Raw genomic sequence first — 19,936 nt, forward strand, 5'->3', positions numbered from 1 at the left:
CTTCTTCTTCTTCTTCTTCTTCTTCTTCTTCTTCTTCTTTTAATGGAGGGCTCCGAGAGAAGTATCATGATTTATATACCTCCAGTGATGCAGTTGTGTACATTTCTATTTAGATTATACTTTTATTTTAATTCTTACATTTTGAATTAGGATCTGGATTAAATTGACAAAACACTGAATAAAATGTACATGAAAACAGTAACAATCATCTGAAAACAAATGTAAATGGGTTTCTTTATAGACTAAATTTAAATCGGCATCCTTTGGGAGATTTTTGGGCATCCTTTGGACAAATTCAGCTCTCTCTAAAATGTAAAGAATGTCTCTCAGTTAATGTGTAATCCCTTTGTGGAGGTGAGGGTTGGATAAAAGTAAACATACAGCCTATGTTTGTTACTGCTGAAATAATAGTGGTTTTCGAGTGGATCTTTACCATTTAAAGTGTTGTAGCCCTTGTAGACAACTAAACACAACTTTTAATAAAAACAAAACAAAAACTAAAGTAAATATAGCACTGCCTGTATCTAGCTGAAAGCACTCAAACCTGGCAGAATTTTTTTTTTTATAGAATGTTATCAAGTAAACTTGACTTCTGTTGTATCTAATGAAAGTCTAGCCTTTGTTTCTTTCTGTTAAATGTAAATTAAGTTAAATGAAGCTTTTAGGAAGTTACCATTTATCTCCAGTGGCAGGGTTTCTGTCAAGTCCTCAGACCCCTAACAGAGCTGTTTCTGCTGTTTCTTCTCTCTCTCTCCCTCTCTCTCTCTCCCTCTCTCTCTCTCCCTCTCTCTCTCTCTCTCTCTCTCTCTCTCTCTCTTACACACACACACACACACACGCACGCACGCACGCACACACACACACACACACACACACACACACACACACACAGGTTTATGATAATGAGGTGCCTCAAGGCGCAGGGGGAGCTGGAGCCATTTTCACCATTCAAGCGGAGTTACGCGGACGGAGCGGAGGTAAAGCTGCTGCTGTTGTCGCCGGCGTGTGTGAGTGAATGTGTGTGAGCCGCTCCGGCCAAGGTGACTGCGGGTTTATCTCTTTCAACCAGCCGGAGAGACCGGAGAGAAGTGCGCCCGCTGAGAGCATGGCTCCACTGCAACAAAGGGAAACTCACAGGCGGAAAGTTTAAAGGAATAAGGAGCTGCAGATATTCCCACTCGGAGGACACAAACTGAGGAGCGATGCACTTCGTTAAATGGGATTTGTTGTTGATTCTCTGGTGGTGTAAACTGCTTTCGCTGGCGCATTGTTACACCGTTCACCTCAGTGAGGATGCGGGGCCAAGGACGGTGGTGGCCGGCGTGGAGCGGGGCGCACGGTGTACTTTGGATCAGGTACTCGCTCCCAAATTCACGGAGCGGTTTCTGGAGACTGACGCGGCGGCGGGCATTGTGTTTGTTTGGGACTCGATAAAGTGTCCCTCGCTGCGGTCCAACCCCTTCACCGTGTTCACTGTGGAAGACTGCACGGACTCCGGCCACAGGCACCTCGTCACCAGCCAGTACGACGTGCACGTTCACGGTAGGAACTGTTCAAACACGCGTAAAAGAAAACCACAGTGGGACATGGAGGTCCTCAGTTTGTTTAGCACCCACAGCCACCACCGCTCTGAGTGCCACCAAGCAGGATCTGCTTTATTTGCAGTGGGGGGTCTGCTACCTGGAGCCCCCATCCGCTGTAAAGTCACCAACAGTCGGGACTTTTACTTCTCTGAGGGGAACTTGTTAGTGGCTGAGACCCTGTGCTGGAGGCAGGACACACTCCTGGAGCTAGACCTGCTCTGTGATGTACTCACAGGAAATGGACTGAGCGCTAAAGTCAACCCCATCTCTGTCCACTGGCGTGTGGGGCAGGGCCCCTTCAGGCAGGGCCACCTAGGGAAACTGTTAAAAAAGGCAGCTCAGTCTGATTCAGGGATTGTAAGCAGCAGGAGGAGGAGAAGCATCAACAGCAGCCCCCAGTTTCAACCTCCCATGTACCAAGTGTCTGTGGCAGAGAATAAGCCAGCTGGGACTTCTGTTGTTGTGTTGAAAGCAGTGGATGTGGATGAGGGGGAGGCAGGCAGATTGGAGTATTTTATAGAAGCTCTCTTTGATAGCCGCTCCAACAATCTCTTTGCTGTGGACCCAGCCAGCGGGGCCGTGTCCACAGTGGAGGTGCTGGACCGGGAGACTAAAGACACCCATGTGTTCCGTGTGACCGCAGTCGACCACGGCACGCCCCGGCGTACAGCCATGGCAACCCTCACTATCACAGTCAGTGACAGTAATGATCACGACCCAGTGTTTGAGCAGCAGGACTACAAAGAAAGCATCAGGGAGAATCTAGAAATAAGCTATGAAGTGTTAACTGTGAGGGCCACAGATGGAGACGCACCTGTTAATGGCAACATCCTGTACCGCATCATCAACAGTAACGGGACCAATGATGTGTTTGAGATAGATTCGAGGTCTGGCGTGATCCGCACTAAAGGTCTAGTTGACAGAGAGGAGGTGGAAGCTTATATGCTGCTAGTTGAGGCAAATGACCAAGGTCGTGACCCCGGGCCCCGCAGTGCCACAGCTACTGTTTACATTGTGGTTGAGGATGACAACGATAATGCTCCCCAGTTTAGTGAGAAACGCTATGTGGTTCAGGTGCCAGAGGACTTGACCCCTAACCAAGAGATCCTGCAGGTGACGGCCACAGATCAAGACAGAGGGAGCAACGCTGTCGTCCACTTCAGCATCATGAGTGGGAACACCAGGGGCCAGTTTTATATTGATGCTCAGACAGGTAAAATGGACCTGGTGAGTCACCTGGATTACGAGGCGAACAAAGAATACACTCTGAGAATCAGAGCTCAGGATGGAGGACGCCCTCCGCTCTCCAACATCAGCGGCCTGGTGACCGTGCAGGTACTGGATGTCAACGACAACGCCCCCATTTTTGTCAGCACACCGTTCCAGGCCACCGTGTTGGAGAACGTGCCGCTGGGCTACTCCATCATCCACATCCAAGCTGTGGATGCAGACTCTGGCGACAACTCCAGGCTGGAGTATCGGCTCACTGAAACCACGCCAAACTTCCCCTTCAGCATCAACAACAGCACGGGGTGGATTGTAGTGGCAGCCGAGCTGGACAGAGAGAGTGTAGATTTTTACAACTTTGGAGTGGAGGCCCGAGATCACGGCTACCCTGTCATGTCCTCCTCCGCCAGCATCAGCATGACTATTCTGGACGTAAACGACAACAACCCAGAGTTCACTCAGAAGGCGTATTACATGCGACTGAATGAGGATGCAGCCGTGGGGACCAGCGTGGTGACAGTGTCAGCTGTGGACCAGGACATCAACAGCGTGGTGACTTATCAGATATCCAGCGGAAACACCCGCAACAGATTCTCCATCACGAGTCAGAGCGGAGGGGGGCTCATAACTCTGGCGCTGCCTTTGGACTACAAACTAGAACGCCAGTACGCCCTCACTGTCACAGCAAGCGACGGCACACGCCTTGACACCGCTAAAGTGTTTGTTAACGTCACTGACGCCAACACACACCGACCTGTGTTCCAGAGCTCACATTACACCGTCAACGTCAACGAGGACATGCCCGTCGGCACAACCGTCGTGGTCATAAGCGCCACAGATGAAGACACCGGCGAGAACGCACGCATCACCTACTTCATGGACGACAGCATCCCTCAGTTTGACATTGACGCCGACACGGGAGCCGTCACCACACAGATGGAGCTGGACTATGAGGACCAGGTTTCCTACACACTCGCCATCACCGCTCGGGATAACGGCATCCCACAGAAGTCCGACACCACCTACCTGGAGATACTGGTGAACGACGTCAACGACAACTCCCCCCGCTTCCTCAGAGACCACTATGTGGGCTCAGTCATGGAGGATGTGCCGGTGTTCACCAGCGTGGTCCAGGTGTCTGCCACTGATAGAGACTCTGGGCTCAACGGCCGCGTCTTCTACACCTTCCAGGGCGGAGAGGATGGCGATGGAGATTTCATAATCGAATCCACCTCGGGCATTGTTCGCACACTGCGCAGATTAGACAGAGAAAATGTGCCCGTTTACAGCCTGCAGGCCTTTGCTGTGGATAAAGGTCATCTAGCTCTGAAAACACCAGTTAACATCCAAGTAACGATCCTGGATGTGAACGACAACCCCCCTGTGTTTGAGAAAGACGAGTTTGACATCATGGTGGAGGAGAACAGCCCCATAGGCGTCGTGGTTGCACACATATTAGCCACAGATCCAGATGAAGGCAGTAATGCACAGATTATGTACCAGATAGTGGAGGGAAACATCCCAGAGGTGTTCCAGCTGGACATCTTCTCTGGAGAACTCACTGCTTTAATAGATCTGGACTATGAGACAAGATCCGAGTATGTCATTGTGGTCCAGGCCACCTCCGCCCCTTTGGTCAGCCGAGCCACAGTCCACATCAAACTAGTCGACAAGAACGACAACATCCCTGTGCTCAAAAACTTCCAGATCATCTTCAACAACTACGTGACGGACAAATCGAGCAGCTTCCCCGCCGGGACGATCGGACGCATCCCGGCACACGACCCGGACGTCTCGGATCAGCTCCACTACAGCTTCGAGGTGGGAAACGAGCTGAACTTAGTGCTCCTGAACCAAAGCACGGGAGAAATCCAGCTGAGCCAGGCCCTGGATAACAACCGGCCCCTGGAGGCCTCCATGAGGATCTCGGTGTCAGGTGAGACTAACTCTTTGTAATTACAGACTCCACCCAGCGAGCGACACATAATGCAGTGAGAGGAGAAGGTGTATTCCTCCTCTATCTCCATTAACATGTTCTGTCTCCTCATTTCCATTTTCGCTTCACTTCACCGGATAATGGAAGTGATGATGACTTAAGTATGTCTTTCTTGGCTTCAGTGTTCTGGAGTGATTTCTCTATAATAGAAAAATTCATGAAGCAGGATTAATATTCACGACAGGATATTTGTAAGTCACTCCACTTCTCCCCCCTCCACAAGAAATCACAAAGATGTCGTTAAGCATTTAAAGTCTGTGAAGAAAATTGTTGCATTTGGTTCATGTCGGGGGCTTCTGTAATTTTTAGACTCCTCATTGAGGAGCTTTCTCATTTACACAAGCATGATTTAGCCTCGTCTATTGTGGAGATTAAAATAGATGTTTGTCTGAGCACGTCTGTATCCTGTGGGATCCACACTCCAGTGGGCAGACTGATCATGCCCCATAATTGTCCATCATACCCCCGCCCCTCACATATACAATGAAAGACCTAATTCAATTATGTGCTGTTTCTATAGCTTGTTTAGAGTCAGAGCTAAGAGTTGATGTTCTTAAAGTGTTGTATTGTTTTGCTGTCTTGTTTTTTCCTGTTCTAATCTGAGAAGAAGGCTGGAATTTAATAGCTGTCAGTGCTCGCAGCTCAAGAGTGTTTAAGACTGAGGAGGATGCTGGTGTGTTGGTTAGTTTATAGTGCTCATTTGTAGGTTCATGCCTGCTTTTTGGGCTTCTATGGAATGTCAAAAAACATTTTTCTCATGGGGTCTGTATGAATATACCTGTTTTCACCCTCTCACTCAAACACTACATTTTGGCGCCTGTTTCTTTCAGTCCCCCTTCTGAAAAAGCCCAAATGGCTCGGATTGGTTAGTGTTTCTAGTGTTTTGTGTCAGCGTCTCTGCACTGTCATTGCAGCCAGGGAATGACTGTAACAGCTGTGTACTAGCACCTTTTTTATATATATAGTAAAGTTGAGATTTCACAACCTTAAAAAAGTCCAGAGGGCTCATTTAATGGCACAGTTTTTGCATATGGCCTGTGTGCATGCATTTCTCAGTGGATTGTTTGATATTTACTGATTTTTATTGAAAACACTGTGACATTGAAATCTCCCTCTTTACAATTTGGGACCTAAATTGATCCAATGACCCAATAGCATCAATACAAAGTGGAAAGATCAACACATATCATCTTAAATTACACCTTTATTGTGAAATTCCACTTCTGTGTCAACATTTTTGCCCACCTCCTTCTCAAACATTCAAATTGTGATAGAAGCCTGAGGCAGACAATAGGAAGCAATGCAATGAGGATATGTACTCCACTCTTAAAAAGAAGATATTGTTTTTTTCATTTAAAGACCTCAGTAATTAACTTGTTGGATTTTGTTGCAGTTGCCGTTTGTGAGTTGATATAAATGTAAGTGGTTGTGTTAAATAGACATATGATATTGATCACAGGCTCCTGAATAGAATCAAATTAAAATGGTATTATGATAGACTTTATGATTTCAGCAAATATTGTATTGTGGTCCAAACAATCAATACAATATCACACTGTGATTAAACATGTGATTGACAGCTCTAATTGGGATGTAAAAACCTTCTTGGTCTGCTTTTTTTGACTTGCACTTACAGTGTGAGAAGGCTGGTGTAGATCCAATACAATCATGGCTCTTTTGGGCTCTATTTGTCTCTTTGTCTCAACCTGCATGTCATAAACTGCCTGCGTTCCCTGCACCTTGAATATTACATGCCAGCACAAATTACAGAGTTTTATTTGCTCCAGAAATGTGACTGAACTTGAATTGCACCCACAGAGTGGTGGTGGGTGTGTGTGTGTGTTGTTGTTACCCTCTGTTGGAGCTTATTTGACGCAGTGTGATCCGCTGTAAATCTGCCTTCTCTTTGACCTTGGCACAACCTGAGAGAAAAGGAAACAGAACCAGGGAGCGTTATTAACAGATTGGTTTAAGATGAAATCAGATACTTCAGGAGAACAGTAAGGATTAACGCTGGTAGGAAGCTTGGGCTTTCTTTCATTGGACTGAATGAGACAGTGGAAGTGTTTGCACTTGCTGATGAACTGACACCAAACAGCAGATACTGTATGGTTTGAGTGGGTCGTCGTCATAATGGATTGGAGCTTGTGCCTCTCTGGAGAACAATAGTGGGCTGTCGATTCAGGGGCAGGCGCTACAGCTCATACCAGGCCGTGGTTGGGGGCAACAGCTGTGACTCCACCGTGGACCAATTAGAGGCTGTGTCTCCCCAGCGCGTCCAGCACCTGCTGGGGTTTATGTGTCAGCACCCCTGCAGGAGACCGAAGGAGACAGGAGGACACAGGGGGAAGGGGTGGAGGGTTAAGTTGGGGTTGTGAAAACTGGGAACATGTTGGAGGATACAGTCGTACTGTAACGGGGCAGGAAAAGCCATTAGACGTGCAGTTGGAGGAGGAGATGGGGTAGGAAGATGAGCTCCTCCAATAGATGCTGCTGACCCCAATTTTCAAAGGCTTCTCCCTCAAGGGACCTCCCAAGTCTTCCCATTATCTTTCTCTTTATGCTGCCGTTTAAGAGGCCCCTTATGATGGACGATTTTTGATGGGGTCTTTTGTATGTTGTTGGACTGTGATTAACATAGTTTCTGAGCACCGCTCTTCACTCTGACATGGCTGCAACGGTTCAAATGTAGCCACACTTTGCCTTAAATTTAAAACATGTCCTATGCAGTAGCTTTTGGGGAGGTAACATTTAAAATAATCCACAGATTATGATGATCCTCTTAAAGTTGAGTTCAGGAATATAATCCATAGCATTGCCCCAACTCCTTGACCTACAGTAATTACTTTTCAGATAGAATTTGACCTAATTTAGGTTAAAATTGAGACAATATGATCTTGGACTGTCATCCCAAAGTCTCACAAGTAAGGTAACTATATTTTAAGGTATCTAAATTACAAATTTTGTAACTAATCACTTTTCATCAATCAAAACCTGTACTCTTAATCCCTAATATTAATTGAAATACCATTATCAACATCATATCAACATATGCTTGTTACAAACATTGTTGGCTGAGACCCCCAGACATAAGCTAGTTAATTTAAAGAGAGTATAAAAGAGGGGAAATGCAAGAAACATTAAAGTAATATCTTCTATTAAAAAAAGATCAACAAGTGTGTTTTTAAGAGGTTTATCACGATTTCAACTCTAAATCAAAAATTGGCCATATTGACTTTTCATTGTCAGAATTAAAAGCAGGATTAACAATTCTAGTTGAATTTGACTATGTGTGTGTACACGTATGATGAGTTCACCCCACAAAATAAGGATGTTATTCCACACATTATACCATAGCCAATTTTTAAAGACTACTTTGAAAGACCAATAAAACCAATGATCGGCTGATCTTTATGAATCAAGAGTTGATAGTTTAACAATGAAGTAGCCGTCAGTGGTGAAAGAGATGAAACTAAAAATTGAACTGAATCACAAAAACACCCCTAGTTTTTAATCTAAATCTCTCTTTTCAAGGAAGGAAAGTCAAAATACTGACTGTTAGTGATTTGAGTGTCTGTACTGACTGGCAAGTTTCACTTAAAGAAAATATGTGTGTTTTATGTAATATCATTTTAGATTTTTTCCTTTATAATTCTCTGGAAAGCTTTTCAGTGTGTGCTTCATTCTAACCTCTCCAGGAGTTAACTTGCAGGGACCAAGAGCCTCCCCTTCAGCTTTTTCAGCAGTTATGTATAATCAGTATCTAAAAGAATAAAAAAGATCAACCACCCACTTTCATCAAATGCACCATAAAGATAATGGCTAACCATCAAGCTACCCGAGGCACAAATAATACTGAGTTAAGTGGTGTGCATGAACTATATTTAAAGCAAGACAGCCTGAGTGAAATCAGGCACAGTGGTGGAGCAGCTAATACAATAAAAGCACTAATACCTACAGAATGGAAATATTCTTAGAGTAATGCATCGGAAATGTTACATAAGTAAAATTAAGTAAGTATGAGCAGGTAAATGTGCTTTAAGTATTCAAAGTAAAAGTTCTCAATGCATCATATATTATATCATTAACTAATTATTACCCATACACCAATGTAAAGGATCTTACTGTTGTATTTGTTTGAGCTGGAGCTCATTTTGAGATATTAACTTCTGACTATTGTCATAATGGATTCATCAGCTGGTTATTTTCCTCCATTAAACAAATGATTTATAAAAATTAATTGCTTTACCATTACCCAGAGCCCAAAGTGACACCTTCACAATGTACAGCAACGTGTTTTAAAAATATGAAAGCAAAAGCAGCAAATCTTCTCATTTGAGAAGTTGGAACCATGAAATGTTACTCTGTGACTTCATCATTATCAGTATAGTTGCCAGTTAACTTTCTGTCAATCAGCTAATTGATAAATCAGCTAATAAAAGCTACACCTGCATGTACAGTTGGGTAGTCAAACTAATAAATGTAAAACAAAACATTATCTTCAATCAAACCTTAATCTGTAAAGTAAATAAAGTCTGAAGTTAAGTAAAAAGTACAATGTTTTGCCATGAACAGTACAGTACTAGAGTAAATGTACTTAGTTACATGCCACCACTGTTTTGAAAATGAATACAGTATATCTTTACTCCAAACCCATTGAATAAACTGACTAATCTCCTAACAGAGATTATTGCTGTTCAGATTGGCCCCATAACCATTCAGAAGCATAAGCAGGCACTTAAAAACACATCAGACAGCCACATAACCAGGAGACCCTGCTGCCTTATTGTGTATTGGCTGTGTGCTCTGGCATAAATTAGTGATTATAACCATTTAATTATGTTAAGGAGTCAGATTTACAGCAGTGGTGTGCAGGCTTTGGGCCTGCCTCCGTGCTAAATGTTAGGAAGGAGAATAATAAAGTCACTTCGGGGCGTGAATTAATTTGTGTTGTACTGAAACTGATTCCAGATTTCAGACGTGTGTTGAATTGTAGCTCAAATTTCTGCCACGTCGGGAACAAAACTGACATATGTGATGGTAATATTCATCATGTGTCAGTTCTGTATTATGAAGAGAATTGTGGTCACGCTGCAGAATTGAGCGGTTGCTTGTCATCTGAGGGATTAGATTTGCTGCGTCTGTATCCTGGGATCTGTCAGACCAGTGTTGACATACTCGGGGCTGATCTACTGTTCCCAGGCAAGCGTGAGCCTGCATAAATAGGTGTTTGCATTTGATGGCAAAGATTTTTTCCCCCTGCTCTTCTTTCATCCCTAAAGCCCTGTTAATTTCCGTATAGAAACTATAGCTAATCCTTCATTATCCCTCATTTTTTAACATATCATTATGCTTTTTGGTTTGAATATGAGTCCAATTTGTTGTGTATTTTGCAGTTTTGCCACCATTATTGTCAATTCCTAAAGTGACTCTGTAGGAGTGAAACACTTACATTTGAAGCTCCTGTGTGGCAAATTTATAGTGTATACATAATTACAAATATGCCATGAGGACACGTTGTCCTTGTTTTAATCAAATTCGGAATCCAAGCCAATACCATGCCCTGTATGCTCACTGTGCAAACGCCGATGCAGAGATTTAACCGACAAACACGCCTCCACAACTAATGATGGCAGTTTGATTCAGCTCACATCACACTGCAGGTTGTACAGACGCTCAAATTACATGGTGGACAGCAGATATTCTCTGGCTCTGGTCACTGGGGAGGGGAGAGGGACCCTTTTAAGTTTCAAGTGCGGGTCTAAAGTGGCCGTGGATGCTCCAAGGTTAAACGACTTCGTTGTCAAACTTGTCTGAGCCAAAGGAGTTGGCATTCAGCCCGACTAACTGGAGCAAACAAAGAATACCATTATATGTTTGAGGCTTTTGGTTTCTCAACTATTATTTGTCACTTTGACAACTTGTTTTAAATATTTATGTAGATGCTCAGCTTTTTTTATTTTTACAATCAGTATCAAGATAGATGCCACTATTCTATGTACAGCCCGACCGATATGGCACCAATACTGACAGGAAACCAATTATGCACGACCAATATGGGAACCAATAAAGTGACTTTTCAAGCTGGAATGAAACAAGACTTTTTCTATGTGGATTGTGCACCAATAAGACAATGCAAAGGTTCCCAGGAGTCTGCTTTCTTAAATAAACAACTTTAATGAGAGTATTGAACATTATTATGTATTATACATACAACCGTGAAAACCACAAAAAAAGTTGGACGATCTATAAAACATACAAACAGAATCAAGTTCGTAATTTCGTTTCTTTATGTTAACCAAAAACAAATGTTAATAAGTTTTAACAATAAATATATTGTCTTTGTACAATTAAACAATTGAGTACAACAACTTTTTTTTAAATCAGAGCTGTACAAGGTATTAAATTGCCAACGAATTCTAGAAATGAAAACTGAGGGGGAAAAAGACTGTATATTCAGTATCAGTAAATTGCAAACCATAATAATAAAGAATAAGCAGCCATAAAATAAATGCCTATCACCATTTCTAAATCATCACAAGCATAATTTTGGGCATTATATGTTCTTTTATTAAAGTTTTGGTATTGGAATTTCCTGGTGAGGCCGATAGATACCAATAAGTCTGTGATAAGCAAATATCGGCCAAACAATAATTTGGTCGGACTCTATTCCAGTCTGGTTGAATGTGTTTTTATGTTGGCTTGGACCCCCTTCTGCCACCTGCCCTTCGCCATCCTTGCATAGATTATGCTACAAGACTGGAATTTTAATGGAGGAGACTCTCTGCTCCATCACATATCATACAAGTAAGAGCCGAGACATTCACAGCCAGCGTAATTTCATTATAATCTATTAAACCTTTAAGCTGTCTGTGGAGGGACTTTCTCAGGGGTTTGTCTTCTGTAACACTAGTCCATCAAGCTGCACAAATCTGGTGTGTGTGTGTGTGTGTGTGTGTGTGTGTGTGTGTGTGTGTGTGTGTGTGTGTGTGTGTGTGTGTGTGTGTGTGTGTGTGTGTGTGTGTGTGTGTGTGTGTGTGTGTGTGTGTGTGTGTGTGTGTGTGTGTGTGTGTGTGTGTGTGTGTGTGTGTGTGTGTGTGTGTGGCCTCCAACAGCTGGACCTCTGTGATTGCTTTCCTCCTGTAATTATTTCACTCAAGGAGAGTACACCTTGGATTTTCTTCATTCTTAATGGTTGATGAGTTCCTGCTATGGTTGATTCACAGGACTCAGAGTCGCAGCGTGCAAATGCTCGCCCGTGTTTAGAGCAACTGGAGTCATCCGTAATGCTCTGCTTTCATTCTCCGAGCCTCCCTGGATAGCGTTAGTCACACTTGCAGGCTTGCTTGGAATGTTTGTCGCACTGTTTCTCTTCTCTTTTCCTCCCTCTAACATCACCTATCACCTTGATCCTGTTTCTCTTTCCCTCTTTTTGTCCGCCTGTCACCATTCCCCATTTTTCTCCTATCTGCCCGGGTCTATAGCTCTCACCCCTGCAACCTCCACTGTTCCCTCCCATCATTTCAAGCTCCCTCTTCACCCCCCCCTCTCCCTCCTTTGACTGTTGTCCCCCCCCCTCTCCCCTGTGAAAGGAAGAATGCCTAAGAGAAATGCTTTGTTAAGCACCCAGTTGTCATGGTGAACCTAGCAATGCCTGAGAAATTCCTTGTGGGTGGGGACGAGGGGTAAGGTCCCTTTTGTGGAGTGAGGATGGGGGGGAGGGGAGGCACATAAAGTTCTAAAGAGCAACTGTCCCCCTCTCCTTCTTTGCAGTGAAGCATGTAAGGCTTTCTTTGGACCTGTAATGCTCCGGGACCTGTCCCGCCGGCTGCTTTCACTCTGCAGCCGTTTTTACAGGACATGTAGGGAGTCAGCGACACCTGATAGAAACTTTCCACACGAAGGATAAAGTCTAGTCTTGCATGTGACAGATGTCGGAGGCCCTCTGTTTTGAAAGCACTCTAGAGTTTAAAGCTCACAGTGATATGATAGTGTCGCCTTTAAGCCCTTTGATTTGCGACACAGATGCGCTCAGAAGGGTATCCGGTTTCTCTTCGCCGCCTTGTTTCTCAGCATCAGATCAGGACATCCTCCTCCGGGCCTCGCTTCTCTACGCTCGGCTGCATTGAAGGTCCGGAGGAGCTGAGGTGGGGTGAGGGTGCTGGGGGAGGATGACATCATCTATGTGTAAGGAGGGGAAGTCGTGTTTGGGATTAGGGCTGGTGCATCGCTGGGGTGAGGCCTTGTAGTGCTTGCATATATCTCTGCGTTGTCCTGCATTGTCCTCGCTATCCCAGCAGACAATGGGAGTGGGCTCTGTCTGGGGTCCCCCCCACCCCTGCCCCCCTTGTCTTTGTGTCCACTTGTTTCCCCCGGTGCTGCCGTCTTCACAACAGTGTCACCAGGCCGGCTATTCATCCGTGAATTATCCTATTTACTGTACAGTCTGATGCAGGCACTTTTTAAAATCTTCCCCTCAGTGAATCACTGACGGAGCACTTATGATGAAGCTCTCCAGCTCAGTGAGTCTCAGACCTCAGGGGGTGCTTCTGCAGTTGCCTGTGGGTATGTGGAGAGATGTGGAGTAGCTATAACTAATCTGAAAAACACAGAAATTATAATTTGATTGAGGAAATACATCCACACATGAAGTCAGCTGCATCTCCTGAAACACTTGTGATTGTGAAGAGGAAGCGAGAAGAGGAAACTAAATAGGGACCCAAAAGTAATGTATAAATGGGGGGAAAAGCTAAAAAATGCTGAATTAAAGGTTGAAATTACTTAAAGAAGGGCATGATTGGTTAAAACTAATAGATATTAAATAAAAAAAATACATTTCCAATGTCAGATTAATGAGTAATAGGAAACAAACTGTACAAATAATTACAAGTAGCAGATAAGTTGTTGAAATAGCAAAGGGATTTGCACAATAAACCCTCTAGTCAATGAAATGGTGCAACCCTTGGTAGTCAGCACAAGAAATATTATTACAATTCTTCTTCTTTTCCAAAATAAATTTGTTTCCAGTAAATGTTATTTGTCATTTTATTTACTGAGTTGTTTGTCGTGTTTTGTAGGATAATGTGCAATGTTCATAGTGCAACATACCGAACATTTCAACACATAAAATATGATAATAATGGTAATAAAATCCACTGGCCACTCAAAACGCAGTACAAATACAAACAAAAAACTGACTTTAAAATTGACAGTTGAACTGTATAACAAACTTTTTTTAAACAACATCCACTTCTACGCGGTCGCCCATAAAGTTGGAATAATCTAGTTTTCAGACACAATCCTCTGTTAATTTTGGTTTTATTTTCATTGTAATATGTTCAGAAGAGATAAATTAATACATTTTTGAGAAGATATTCACTTTATCTGTCAATACTAAGTCACATTGTCACAATCACTTCATGGAAAGAGGTAAAAAATATTTTCATTCCAACTTCATGGGCGGCCGTGTATAAAATTACTAGTGTTTTAAGTCAAATAAAAACATTTGGAAGATGACCTGTTCTGCTGATGATGAATGTGTTATGTTTGGGAGTCACTGGTTTGGTACAATAGACACTCGTAATAATAATTCCAGACCTCCAGCGGAGAACAGAAATCACTACGACTACATGCTTCCTGGTCTGTGAAGGTGACAGAATTTGCGTCTTTTCCAGGCTGTTAGCTTTCCGCTACATTGCGCTCATTTAGTGTCGGAGCAGACCGAGATTTCACAGTGACCTGGTTTCATACGTTTCAACTCTGCCGTGCAAACTGCCAGCATGAGGCCGTGAGACAGGAGGGTGAGAGGTGTGACTGGTGGAGGTGCTGAACCATGAACGTGCAGGAGTTTGAGATGTTTCATCACTGCCTCATTTCTACTAATGCTGACAGAAAGCCGTCAGGCTAACGAAACAGATGGTTTCCTCATGAGCTGCTACAGTGGCATGAATGTGCTTTCACAGTTTGGTGGCATTTAGTGAATGAGAGTGACTATTTATACTCTTAGATGCAGGTGGTTCCTTTTTTTTAGTTTTAAGCAAAGTTGTTCATCTGAGTAGACTGTTTGTCTACTTATGACAACATTAGACCGCCAGAATAAAAGCCCTGATGTTTTTTTTTCTGTGTGAAACTTCAAATATGACTTTGAGTTGCTGTCTGCTCTGTTTTAGAGCTTTCTTAATAAATGAAAAAGACAAAAAAGTCTTTATTGTGCTGCTGGAAGCTAAGTATCCAATATCTATCAAATGACTATTGGTGCGCCTGAATAACGGCCTCATGCCCGGTCACATCCCTGCATGCTAATGTCTCTTTACTAACGCACTGACAGCAGTTTTCCTTTGATATGCAAATGGTCAGATTGGAGGCGTTCGGGTCCTTTTCTGCGGCTCTAAAGCTGCTTCACTATAGAAGAAGAATCCGAGGAATGTCTTCTTCTTCTGGTTTTCCGATACAGCAGAAATGTGTCATCAGGGGGATGCTGCGGCCGGGTCCGCAAATGAGTACGAATGGCCTCTCTCCGCCGTAGTCAGCTTTCCTCCTGAGTGCAGGAGTCAGGAGAGAGATTGTGGGTTTGCTCTGACTCCTCTGGAATGAAATCCTTGGGCTGACATTGAGCTACAGCAGCAGTTTTCATTATTGACTTCAGAGGCACTGTAAAGACTTACGAAAGAATTATCGCTACAGCTGATCTTTGTTGTTGTTTTTCTCACTACATAAGCTTAATTGCTCTGCAGAATGAGATTTAACAGCCAGTTACAGCACTGTCAGTTTTTTTAAAATCATTATTTGAATAAAGGTCAGAAATCTGTGAATATTTATATAACCCATTTATTCTTCTGTTTTGAAACAAATAAACACAAACTAGTGGATTTGCACATGATGATGCTCTCTCAGTGTATTTTGTGTTGCTTGATGTAACGTCAGATAACAGCAGATCTGCTGCGTAGGAGTGTGAGCATGCTGTCCATTCGCTTCTTTTAGAGCGAGGTTCTCTGTTGAACATGAGCTGTTGGTGCTTGGATCTGTTTAATTTGATGTTGCCACTTTTTCCCAACAATTAAACCTACAATATTGTTCTCAACCAGGTGGAGTTTAATCCAAAATCAACCTCAGATCTTCCAGCTTCAGTCTGCTGTCATTGTGCTCTGAAATTTCCCCCGAGCAGAGGATGTTCAAGAATGTTTTTGGTGATTAAAGAAGCCTTAACGTTGTCTCAGCCCTCCTGGCATGTTTTACCCTCCGGGCTCATAATTTCTCAACTGCCTTGGCTTTTAAAGCTAGGCAGTATAGTTTAAGTGTTTGACTGGATAATAGTAATGAAGTTATTCTTTTCAAGTAGTTGATTTATCCGTTATCAAATGCTAGATGCATATAATTTTTGTGTTTATAAACAGAAATCCTGAGCTTTTCTCTTGCTGGTACTTGCAAGTACTTGCTGGTACAGAATATTTTTGTTAACTCATGTTTATGGATATACTTGCGTATACAAACTTGCAGTCAAATGTGATGGCAAGTTAACCCTGCCTATCATATAAAACCAGACCATTAAGATCAAGTCTACATGTACATGGGTTTCTTAAAATAAGGATTTTCTCCTTCTTTCTTAAAAAAAAGTCCCATCCATCTACACAAGCTCTGTTTAAAAAAAAAACCCTCAGTCCAAATGAAAACACAATTGAAGCATTGTCAAGAGCATGCCAAACCTACAGGTCGCGATATAACCATAACCCTAAAGCCATGTTAGCCAATCATGCAAAGAGGAAGCAGCAGATGTCGACCAATCAGAAGCCTGAAGGCCATCTGGCTCATGGTTATATAACTGGATTCTGTGCCGCCACTCAGTAACCGTACATTAAAGTGTGAACGTGTAAAAACTCCCTTTGCACTTTTTTGGCCACGTCAGCCATTGCACAAAACGTTGCCTGATTTTGAGATGCATCATAGAGGCGATAACGCCGCACGCTCTGATGTTGCAAGCCAGAAACCAGAAGCACTGAAAATGGATTTTCTGAACCTTTTCACCCTGGAAGGAGTTTTACAGAAGCTTGTCAATCACCTAACACACATTTTGTTGTGGACAAAATGCCAAAACACAAACAAAAACCCCTCTGTTTTTGAGGACTAGGCCTTAGTATATATGCAGTCATGGAAAAAATTATTAGATCACCTTTGTTTTCCTCATTTTCTTGTTCATTTTAATGCCTGGTACAACTAAAGGTAGATAATAACCAAAATCATTATCAAGAAAACCATGGGAAATGGCTAGATAGCAGCTCTTAAATTAAACTCTTATGAGCTATTTTGTTATCATTATATTTGTCCAAACAAATATACCTTTAGTTGTAGCAGGCATTAAAATAAACAAGAAATCAAAGAAAACAATGGTTTAATAATTTTGACTGATTCTAGTAATAATAATAATAATGACTGTAGATAATAACTTGAAAATGTTAACATGTAAAAACTGTCTTGATTGAGTAATGGAGGGACTAATGACCTCAGTGTTTTTTAAAAATCCATGTGAAAGCACATTGAGGTGATTGGTCTTGATTTCTGACGGTGCTGCTGTAGGTGGATGGAGGCCTGGTGGGAGTCGTTAGAGTGTTTTATGCGTGGTGGTGGTGGTGGTGGTGGTGTGTGTGTGTGTGTGTGTGTGGGGGGGGGGTGTCAGCTTTGGCCGTTGCTTGTCTAGTGGGGGGTCAGGAAGAGGGGAGAAGGGGTGGTGGGGTTGGTGAAGGTGGGGTTGGGGGGTGGGGGGTAATGAGATGAAAAACCTGTCCCTCCCTTTGCAGTGCATAGCCTCCACCCCCAACCAGCCACCAGCCTCCATTCAGGGGCAGCAGTTGAGTGTGTTTCACCTTTCAGCCCTGGTTAATTCAAGCAGGCCGCCCCCCCAGCCACATTTTACTGCTTCGCTTTTGATGACCGGGACTCGAGATTCCAGCTTTTAAATTAAATCGACACCAAACAGAGTGCACTCAGGATTTAATGGAGAAGGCATCTGATAAGCTTGATCTAACAGATATGAGGCTATTTTAAACACAGAGCTCCAACATCACGATAAACTTCTGCTCCCTCTGTCTTTAACCCACATCGGCCCTCATTAGTGTCTTGATTTTTTTCCTTTCTTCTTTGCTGGAGTGTTAATTGAACCTCGGCTGGCTGACTGGTATGAAGATGAGGATTAAGCCTGTTGTCCTGCTGCGTGCTTTCTGTTCCTGTATGTCCACAATCAGGTGGAACAAAATCACAAAGTCTATTCCCATGTAAACACAAAGATGCCAAGAAACTTTGATTGTATAACTCAGCTTGTATTTTGCCCTTTTCTTCATTGACTTAAATGGAAATGGTTCACAAACATTACACAAGCTGCCCTTTCTTTTGTTTTAAGTCACAGTGTTTGAACAGTTGTAGGTCCAGTTGTCTTCTGTGGTCTTAAACAAGTGTTTCACCTTGTCTGATTTCACTCTTAACCAGATTTACAGTTCAGGGCCCCATTTTGACAGGTCGCGACACCTGTAAGGGTTTGTCTCAAACTGCCCATAAATATGTCAAAAGGACGGACTGTGGAAGGCAAAAAACTTCAGAGAGAACAAGTGTTGTACATTAGTCAGGGTCTCTCTCTCTCAGACACACACACACACACACACACACACACGCACATAAGCAGCAGAGCCATAGTAATTAATGTGTGTGATTCTCAGGCTGTTCCAAGGGCAGAGTATTTAATTGTAATTAAACTAAACTGTGTCCTGTTGTTGGCCCCACAGGGCCTGTACTGTCAGGTCAAAGCTCTGTGGTTTGTTTGGTTGGTGTGTGGGTGTGTTGTCTCTCTGTGACCTTGTGTGGATGTGCTGGTGTGTCGCGTCAGCAATATGCAAACATGACACTTCTGACAGTAGTTTCACACTGTAGCTCGTTAACAGTGGGTTGTTTTTTGTTTTTTACAGTTAATACGTACTGCAGAGGCCTGGCCTCTTTAAAAGTACACTGCATTTCAGAATAAGGTAAATTTACCCACTATCTGCACTTGATTTCATCATTTGATAGGACATTTGCATTTTCTGGATGTGCAAACAAAAAATGAAGCTTGTTTTTTTATTTGCTTTTATCACCTATTAGCACAGTTTAGTTGTCTTTTTGTTTCCAATTCAGGCATTTTCCTTTTATGTCTTCCCTATTTATGTATTTACTCATCATACAAATATTAGACCAGAGACTTTGAAAGTCTGACACTGCAGGTTCCCCCTGAAACAAGACAAACAGCTGCTGTCACATCATATTTTTAGCTGATATTTATTTACATTTTGGCAAATTAGCACCATTAAAGTAAGCCGAATTAGCCATCAGCAGTTGTTGTTTGCAGTGTATCCATTACTATACTTTGACACTTAAGAGAACTTAAAAACATGATGCTTCTCAGGCAAGTTCTGCAGTTATAAGGAAGTGGCATTTTTCTATAATTTCTAAGCACTTTTGTGGACTTTTATTGCCAAGGGACATCAGAGATAATGATATCCTCGGGAAGCAATCTAAATGCGTATCTGTCTGTGTTCCCATTTGACTCAAAGGTGGTTATTTGATGTTTGACGTAAATTGCTGCGATCAGACGCTCAGGGTTTTTAAGTACCTGTCCCTACCACCTGACTGAGCACCTTCGCCTCACCTCTCTCCGACTCTCACTCTTCCTAACTGGCTTATGTTTCTGCATATCACTGAGCACAATGTCAACGTTTTTTAAATAAGGAATGACATTGCAGATGTAGTGTGAATATCTGTCTCTCATTGGCTCTGAGCAAACGTGTGGTCACTTATTTGGGAGCTGCTCTTAAAGGTTGCACTTTGCTGGAAGTAGTCCGTGACTCAAATACTGTGGCTTTTTTAAATGTGATTCATAGTAGTTTGATAAGTACTAGCCCGGCTCTCGCTGCTCCGTCCTGAAACAAACAACCAAACAGAAACTGAAACGCTCTGCATGCTCATTTCTGAAACATAAACTCATTAAAAACTTGTGAGTTTGCAGAGCGGCTCGCTGGCTGCAGCTGTAAAGGCTGTGCACTGCAAAGACATCCACAGGCCTTTTCCCTCCAAAGTGATTTTTAATTTATGATCTCCCTATTGATCTTGGAAA

The 19,936-nt window shown here is 42.9% G+C and overlaps 1 protein-coding gene across 4 annotated transcripts in view; it reads left to right on the forward strand.

The window, feature by feature from the left end:
• The first annotated feature begins 984 nt into the window (after positions 1–984).
• Positions 985–19,936, forward strand: part of celsr2 (cadherin, EGF LAG seven-pass G-type receptor 2) — an 84,801-nt gene continuing 65,849 nt past the window's right edge. For all 4 annotated transcript variants that reach the window (XM_059329360.1, XM_059329361.1, XM_059329362.1 and 1 more), the window contains exon 1: positions 985–4,746. In XM_059329360.1, coding sequence (XP_059185343.1) covers positions 1,203–4,746 — 3,544 coding nt within the window. In that variant the 5' untranslated portion in view covers positions 985–1,202. The remainder of the gene's footprint in view (positions 4,747–19,936) is intronic.

Source organism: Centropristis striata, chromosome 3, assembly GCF_030273125.1.
Source record: "Centropristis striata isolate RG_2023a ecotype Rhode Island chromosome 3, C.striata_1.0, whole genome shotgun sequence".
In the NCBI taxonomy this organism is placed as follows: domain Eukaryota; kingdom Metazoa; phylum Chordata; class Actinopteri; order Perciformes; family Serranidae; genus Centropristis; species Centropristis striata.